This window comes from Bolinopsis microptera, chromosome 2 (assembly GCF_026151205.1).
Source record: "Bolinopsis microptera isolate Bmic1 chromosome 2, MBARI_Bmic_1.0, whole genome shotgun sequence".
In the NCBI taxonomy this organism is placed as follows: Eukaryota; Metazoa; Ctenophora; class Tentaculata; order Lobata; family Bolinopsidae; genus Bolinopsis; species Bolinopsis microptera.
Window position 1 is genome coordinate 2088099 of NC_087073.1, and position 9149 is coordinate 2097247.

At 44.4% G+C, this 9149-nt stretch overlaps 1 protein-coding gene across 1 annotated transcript; it reads right to left on the minus strand.

Annotated features, from left to right (window-relative positions):
* Positions 1-5736: 5736 nt before the first annotated feature.
* On the minus strand, positions 5737-7407 carry LOC134826294 (fibroin heavy chain-like). The gene has a single exon (XM_063838624.1). It carries the CDS (start codon positions 7405-7407, stop codon positions 5737-5739), a length of 1671 nt encoding a protein of 556 aa, XP_063694694.1.
* Between the last annotated feature and the right edge of the window lie 1742 nt (positions 7408-9149).

Below are 9149 nucleotides of genomic sequence, written 5' to 3' on the forward strand. Positions count from 1 at the left end.
TTCATCTCTCTCTTTCTGAGAACTAGAGTGCACCATGTCCATAATTGTTCTGCACATAGTTTCGGTTAATGACTTATTTCTTGTCTTTAGTCCCTCGTCGGCTTGATGCTGATGATATGACCGATTAATGACCGTAGTTTTTTATGTCATTACTTTAACTGTCAAAAAACACGGAAAGCAAATAGCTCACGGTTGATAAGGCTCGGCCATAATTTGAAAAATAACTAGCCTGCCAAGCTCCGGCTTTACATTTGCTGGCTAATTCTTCAAAAATGGTCCCGCTCCGATGACGTATGAAGGCTGTCCTGAATCCTCCAGTAAATCTTGTCAACTGTACCTCAACTAAATTATGGGGCTGGTGAGACATTTCACAAGTTTTCCTCTCTTTCAGACTTCTCACTCCTCCGGCTCTCTTTCTCCGTGATTCAAGTACTACATGTCGACCTAGCTGCTACCTACAGCGTGGTACCTTCAACTAAACTACACCTCGTCGTGCTTGTAACCTGACCCGACAATTGGTCGTCAGACCGTCTGTTTTCCGTCCAATCAGGCCCAGGACACGTGGTCACGTGCTAAGAATGAATTGTCAGTCAGTTGTTGCCAGGTAACACGAGCGGTCTCCATTCTGGTCACGTGGTGGTAAGTTGTAACAACTTTAGAGTTCATATGATATAGTGAGACCCGCGTATAGTTCTAATCCTATTATTCTTTCTGCAGAGCCGTCTATTTTATTAGGTCTTTCTATTTTCTGTCGCTAAAGCTTAATTCGAGTGTTTATTCTTGTTCCCTATCTAACAGTGTTTTTATAAACGGTTAACAAGTTTTGAGGCTGCATCCAAGGTTCCAAATTTCTGGGCAATCGAATAATTTTACAGATGACTTCGGCGATTCATAATATTTAATAATAATAATCACTTGTGATCCTGACATGAAAGCATGACCGTTTATTACATAAAAACGTTTTTCCCATACAAATATTTACCAATAAGTATTCAATTTCTAGATTGTTTAAGATTAGATTTTACATTATTCGGGTTTTGAAATCTAGGTTCAACCGATACATGGAAATTGGAAACATAATCTCAGATATCTAAGAAAACGATAAGTTATAGGCAGCAGGGTAAGAATTCCCTGAAATTAGACAGACTTTGGACACTAATGAATGTAAAATTACAGACATAGTAATAACAAATCGGTCGCAAGAAGAAAAGAAATTGTTGGATTTGGGAAAATCGTAACTCTACCCTCGAGCCCCCGAAATAATGGCGCCAAAATATCTGTGTTACCTTTCAGAGTATTGGATATTGTGTGTGTTTTGACTAATTATGTGTGTTTTGACTAATTAGGGGCATATTTGGACACCCTCAATACATTGTTTGGTAAAATATTGGTGATTTGTTCGTGTTATTTTCAATTCGTCGCCAACGTTTTGCAGACATTTTGCAGACGTATTTCTTGCAACCAACTTTCTCTTTCACAATCTCTGACGTCTTGTAAAGATTGATTGATCAGGCCGGTTGAACATGGATACTTGCTTCTTGAATTTGTTATACTTGTTAATACACCTAATCAATTTGCAAAAAAATCCAATCATTTCAAACCGTCTTGTCTGTAAAAACAATCCCCTGTATTCGTAATGAAACTGTCAGATTTGAGGATGTCAAGCTTGCTGGATCACGTGCTCTAATTGCTGGGTCACGTGATCTAACTTCACTTCAATTTAAACAGTTTCCCACACTCCTTATTGTAAGGGACAGGCTTAATGAATGGGACAAACAAAACAACAACAACTATTTGGGGGTAGAGTGCTGCTTGAGAGATTTCAATTAATTTGTAAACCCGACCTCTCCCTCTATCTGTACCGTGCCTTCCATGTAGATAGAGCCTTACTTTAGGTTGAACCCTTTACCCTAACATCAGGGCGGTTCACAGGTCTATATAAGTCACGGTGCCGGCACTTTGTCTGATCAGGTAGATGGACTGAAGAGTGAAGCTGGTGTATTGTTCATGTAATACTGAAGCTGATGTAATATAAAATTCTTAGCTGGAAACAAAAACATTTGTAGATTTTTATCACCTTTATTGGCAATTGCATTAGCTGAAAACAACGACGTTTGCCGTTTAAGTGCTAACTTTATCAAACATTTATTCTTTACAAAGAACTAAATTCTTTGATCTTTCCCTCAGAATACAGCTTATCCTTTATCATAAAGCTATGACTCTAGTGATCTATTAAGCAATTAGTGCATGGATTATAAGGCAATCGTGTGACTATTGACCCCAATCAAACAATACGATCGTGTGACTTGACCGCACTCAAACAAAGGAACCATCAGCAAGAAGCATGGCACCTAATCAATTCAAAAGAAAAGGACGCTAAAACTAGCACTAAAATCTAAATCAGTTTAAATCATTTCTAAAAGGATCACGTTAATGTTTAGATTGGTAGCTGAAAGTTAATGGGTTTAATGGGTCGGATTAACTGAGAGATTGGGCCAACAACCCCTCAGGACCCCTGACGTCCCCCTCCCTGAAACTCAATATCCAGACCTGTTGCTCCGGATCATTGGTCCGCTGATCTAGCTGTTTCGTGACACGGGGTTCGAGGTTGTTTCATTACATATCAAAACTAGTTCAATAACTATTAACTATACCAGTTCTGCAGCTGTTACCGTTGAAGCTTTTATTTTGCGGGCTTGTATTAATTCACTCTCTCCGTTGATATTACACAATTTAGTTACGTAACTTTACTTGCCAGATTGTTTATTCTAAACGTATAGATTTAAAGGTATTGCGTCTAGCAGTTTTGCTACAAATAACACTTCATATCCCCTGCACTACTCCCGACAGTGCAGTTCTACTAATACACCCTGAGGCAGAGGAGATCTCAATCAAGCCCGGGTAAATGGTCTAATAGCTCAATAATCTTTATTTTTACCCATGAATAGTAATGAGTTTTTGTTATTAGAGTCCTCGCAAAAGTGCATTTTTGACCAATCAAAATCAGTGGGGTGCTCTTGATTTATACGGAACCATTTGCCCAGTGCGACCAGATTGCTCTTAGTTGATCAGATGTGTGATTGTCGAACTTTGCCGCTAAGTTATTGTCGTCATGGTTTGTTGCAGCTTGTCGTTATATTCGTTTAGTACAAACTGTAGTTCTTGTTGTATTTATACGTCTTGCTAAAAGTTACCCACAGGTTTTACTACGCAGATTACATACATATCTCCCTGAATAATAGTATTAGCCACGTTTTCATAGTTACGTCATAATATGACAGTAGTTACGTCATAATATGAGAGTAGTTACGTCATAATATATGACATTAGTCGACATCATGATATTTTAAAACAGAGGATGTGCTCAGAAAATAAGCTGTGTTAGATTGACACATGTTCTCTCTCTCTCTCATGGTATGTTGTTATCTATATGAATATCATATTTGCCGCCCAACAGCACAGGCACGAGTCAGCTGTCAACTTTTCAAGTTTGTTAGTTATCAGGTATAGAACGTGTGTAGTTTCCCAATCTCCGGGCTCACATACACGCTTTGTCATCTTGTTATACTGTAGTCACCTCTCATCCTACAAACCACGTGTCTCCTCTCTCAGCCAATCAAATCACTTGACCATACCCACGTGGGCAAGGAGGGGTGGGAGATTGGTCTTTTTACGCTAGACTCGCGTTGGCATTGGTCCTGCAATAAATCTAAGAGATAGAAAAGTTTCCTAAGCAATCTACATATTAACTAGTATATTATCTCGGTGGGAGTTTTTGAAAATATATCCCAGATCATTTGTTAGCATGAAGACCAGTCACATGTCTCACATAGGGCCAGTCATTGGTCCCGCAATATTGGTCCTGTGCAGACATTGGTCACCAGAGTAACGTCCATATGTGATAGGTCTACAGTTTGGGAGGTGTAATATAGTGAGTTGTTTAAAAACTATAGATTATGTGAGATAGCAGAGAGATGAGGATGTATAGTAGGATGGTAACCGTGGTAACGCGTTATAGTAGGATGTGTAGTAGGATGGTAACGCGTTATAGATCTCCATCTACAGTTATGTGACCATTAGATTAACCAATTGTGCTGCCGAGTCTCGAACTTGGTGCACGTGCTGTAACCATGGTAACACGTGCACCTGCGCGACCACTCACAATTGAGCGGTTGTGTCACGTGTCAGGCTCCAACCACTGAGCACAACTGATAAGTCACGTGGAAGAACTTTAATTTTTGGCGGACATTTAGCTGAAAAGGAAGATCGTGTTTCAGGTAATGTCGAAATGTATTGCTATATGCATGCGGCGTGGGGCACTGACTACTGTCCGGAATGAATTCCTAAGATTCCTCCGATCTCCAGTGGTTCAGTCTTTACTAATTGTCCGTGCTGTGAGATAACATTAGCCTTTACAAATCGTAAATACACCCAAAACTCCAAAGACAAATGATGTTCACAACAAAATACTGCAATTTGCAAATATTACTTGAGAATCTCAATTTTAGGTTGTGCTAGCTTCTTGTTGTATATTTTCGTAAGTCGACGTCTCAAAAATTAGTTCTAAATCAATTATTGTTTGAAATTGCCTATAAAAATATATATCTTTGAGCCAAGACTGTGTGGACAACTTGAACAGATGTTTTTGACTTCGTAATTTCCCGAATTTTTGACGATACAAATTTTAACACTGGAAAATCAGTTTTACGAAATGTGTTGAAAGTTTCCCACGTGGATTTTCCAACAGAATTTCACCTGATTTTGTGGCAGAGGCTCCTTTCTGATATTTTTGTAGCAAAATTACACATAGAAATGCAGAAAACGGCAAATTATGCGACTCTGCACCCACCGCACCCGCCTTTGTTTCGAGTTTGCTAACAATGCTGTGATGATATGTAGTTATCAGGCCGGTCCATTTTTTGAATTTCCAATATTTTGTATCTTTTCTGAGTTGTGACACTCTCCTTTCTGAGACTGTTCAAGACTAATCTACTCAGAAAATATTTGATCAGCTCCAAAATATAAACCATTAAAAAAGTTTCAAGGTTAGTAACTCAACCCGGCTAACGACAAGTTAAATATACGCTCAGCCTCATAGCACGGTTCACATCCACTACCATTCTATCTAAATGAAGCGAATATAATACAACCCACAAGAACTCACGCTTTCAACATAGAACTCAAGCCAGCAAGGGTGATCACAAAGTCGTTATTCCAACATGGTTTTATGATAGAACACATTGTTATGTCGTCCCTGCCTCAATGTCTAGTTATTGGAACTCAATCAGGAGCTCAATTAAACGGCACCCCCGCTGACAGTGGCCCCATTATTCCTCCACTCTAATTAGATTGAGACAGGGAGGCACATAAAACCCACCTTCACCAGCCGTTAGGTCTGTAGGTCCGCTATTGTCGTGTTTAGACTATCAAGTTGCACTGCGAGTGTGTGTCGGCCCCGCGGTGGTCCACACCATGTTTAGTTGGGGCCCCCGTTATTCTGTTTCTTTGTGTCCGTGAGTTTGCTGGTCAGGATGGGTTTGTACGGGCCGTACAAACCCCGTACAGTACAGGGACAAGTTGCGCATGAGCGGGAGAGCGTCAAGTTGCGGGGGGACTAACAGATGATGTGCTACATGAAATGCTATTAAACAAGGGATTTAGTCGAGGTTTGCAGCTGGCGCAGTGCCCCAGCCATCTGCTCAGCTCTGACACACATACCAACTAGTACGGGTAATCTTATTGATAATCTGCGACCCTGCACAGATCCTGCACCCATCTGGTGGGGGACAGACTCAGGACAGACAGCAGATCAGGGACAGACAGGAGGATGGGCAGGACACCAGCTGACAGCCGGACACCAGGGAGCACTGCTCCTTGTCCTGCTGCTCCAACACCCGCACTCCGCACTGCTCCTTGTCCTGCTGCTCCAACACCCGCACTCCGCACTGCTCCTTGTCCTGCTGCTCCAACACCCGCACTCCGCACTGCTCCTTGTCCTACTGCTCCAACACCCGCACTCCGCACTGCTCCTTGTCCTACTGCTCCAACACCCGCACTCCGCACTGCTCCTTGTCCTACTGCTCCAACACCCGCACTCCGCACTGCTCCGTGTCCTACTGCTCCAACACCCGCACTCCGCACTGCTCCTTGTCCTGCTGCTCCAACACCCGCACTCCGCACTGCTCCTTGTCCTACTGCTCCAACACCCGCACTCCACACTGCTCCTTGTCCTGCTGCTCCAACACCCGCACTCCGCACTGCTCCTTGTCCTACTGCTCCAACACCCGCACTCCGCACTGCTCCTTGTCCTACTGCTCCAACACCCGCACTCCGCACTGCTCCTTGTCCTACTGCTCCAACACCCGCACTCCGCACTGCTCCTTGTCCTACTGCTCCAACACCCGCACTCCGCACTGCTCCTTGTCCTACTGCTCCAACACCCGCACTCCACACTGCTCCTTGTCCTGCTGCTCCAACACCCGCACTCCGCACTGCTCCTTGTCCTACTGCTCCAACACCCGCACTCCACACTGCTCCTTGTCCTACTGCTCCAACACCCGCACTCCACACTGCTCCTTGTCCTACTGCTCCAACACCCGCACTCCGCACTGCTCCTTGTCCTACTGCTCCAACACCCGCACTCCGCACTGCTCCTTGTCCTACTGCTCCAACACCCGCACTCCACACTGCTCCTTGTCCTGCTGCTCCAACACCCGCACTCCGCACTGCTCCTTGTCCTACTGCTCCAACACCCGCACTCCACACTGCTCCTTGTCCTACTGCTCCAACACCCGCACTCCGCACTGCTCCTTGTCCTGCTGCTCCAACACCCGCACTCCGCACTGCTCCTTGTCCTACTGCTCCAACACCCGCACTCCACACTGCTCCTTGTCCTACTGCTCCAACACCCGCACTCCGCACTGCTCCTTGTCCTACTGCTCCAACACCCGCACTCCGCACTGCTCCTTGTCCTACTGCTCCAACACCCGCACTCCGCACTGCTCCTTGTCCTACTGCTCCAACACCCGCACTCCGCACTGCTCCTTGTCCTACTGCTCCAACACCCGCACTCCGCACTGCTCCTTGTCCTACTGCTCCAACACCCAGCACTCCGCACTGCTCCTTGTCCTGCTGCTCCAACACCCGCACTGCTCCTTGTCCTACTGCTCCAACACCCGCACTCCACACTGCTCCTTGTCCTACTGCTCCAACACCCGCACTCCACACTGCTCCTTGTCCTACTGCTCCAACACCCGCACTCCGCACTGCTCCTTGTCCTGCTGCTCCAACACCCGCACTCCGCAGCTCCCAGAGTTGAGGTGCAGTGATGTAAAGTGGCGTGCAGTGGTCTTCTCTTTCATTCTCTACCTCCTCTTCATCTGTACTCATCTGCTCAACCTCCTCCATCCTACTCACAGTCCTGTTCTCTTGAGTCGTGATGTTAAGTGATACATCTGATGGGTGTTCTGTCTTGACAAGCACCACGGTAAACTAAACACCGCCCTACTTGGCCCTACTTCTTCACCCATCAATCCTGGACCTTGTTAAACTATACTTGTCACGTGTCTTAAACTGCTTCTTAAACTGCTCCTTAAACTGCTCCTTTACCAAACACCTTAAACCGGAGAGAACACCCTAACAGTTTGCTTGTTACCTGAACTGCAGGGCGTAAGATAGTTCCTGGTCTCCAGTATCAAGTGGAACTGAGCACGCCAATGCCCCACCCTAACAAGAACGGACCCCCTAGAAGTAGATACAATCTAATTGTAAAACAGTTGCATCCAGCACTAATGCGGACCACACACACACACTCACTCACAAACAGACACACACACTCACAAACACTCCTATTACTGCAGTACTATGCTCCCCTTAAAGCTGTCGAGCTAACTCTCTGGATTTCCGATCTAACTAATATGATTTAAACGCCAGCTGTCACGTGACCACGCGATCCAATAACAATCTGCTAGATTAGACTTTTTTAGTTCTTTTAATCTTTTCAAATTTCTCTCTAGTCGCTCGGGTGATCATAATGGCCGGCGAGGTGTGTAATTATTTTGCACTGCTCCTGTATGCAGTTTTACAGTATGTTTTTGTGGTGGCTCAAGGTGCTTGCACGCACAAAAAAGGTACATGGCAGTCCTTAGCTAGAGTACGGTCATTAACAAATAAGTAAATAGGGGAGAGTGAGAAAGAGCCTGTAATTATGAAATACAGTAACCACCCTTATAATACTATTTTGTTTTTCCATTTGTTAGCAATTAGTGAGCTCTCTTATCTTTTAAAATATTTGATAAGCGGCTACCAGGTACATGCTTATTGTACATTACATACGACCACGGTACATAGATTATTGTACATATATCATCCTGTTTTGAAGAACTGAAATGGCAGGCTTAAAGGAAAAACAATCAGAAAGCAAAAAGATTGCGATTGGAAGCCTGCTAAACCTTGCAGATGAACCCAGCAAGAAAGTATTGTGTTCTTACAGTGCCACTGCTACCTACAAAACAAACTTAGAGAATATGAAAGCCCACAATGCCCCTGTTCTCGAAGCCTGTGCCCAACTATTAGGTTTTAAAGTACGTGAAGCTGAAAAGAAGCTGTACAAGAACCAGGAGATTCTGTGTGACCGAATGATACTCAAGATCGAGTCCCTGTTCGACACCAATTGTGATGCCTGCTCAACTGTATACCACAACGATATGACAGTCCAACCGCTCTTAAGATGTCGGCTTTGTATGCAGGGTTCGCACAATTGTGAAAAGATGAAAGAAAAAGCGACCGCTTTTAAAGAACTAATCGAGAAGGGATTCTTCCCGCCTGAAGGATTGTGGCTCTGTTATGAGTGCGACCGTAAAAACGACCTGTCCCTACAGCCCCCCCAAAAGCCCCCCAAGGCAAGAAGCTCTCAAAGCTCGTCTGAAGGTATTCTGGATCCTATCAAAGAACATGACGAGGAAGGAGAAGAACATATCACTTCAGAAGAGGATAGAGAGAGCCCTAGAAGGAATAGAGACGACAACTTGAACGAAGAACAGACTAACACTGTGAGTGTGGTCTGCAGAGAATATGTCATGAGAAGATGCCACCATGGCCTCACTGGAAAACGCCTGATAAATGGCAAAGGATGCCCATATCTGCATCCC

Bases quoted from the DNA above. Each gene is read 5' to 3' on its own strand.
- LOC134826294 (XM_063838624.1), bottom strand. From the start codon at position 7,407: ATGGAGGAGGTTGAGCAGATGAGTACAGATGAAGAGGAGGTAGAGAAT.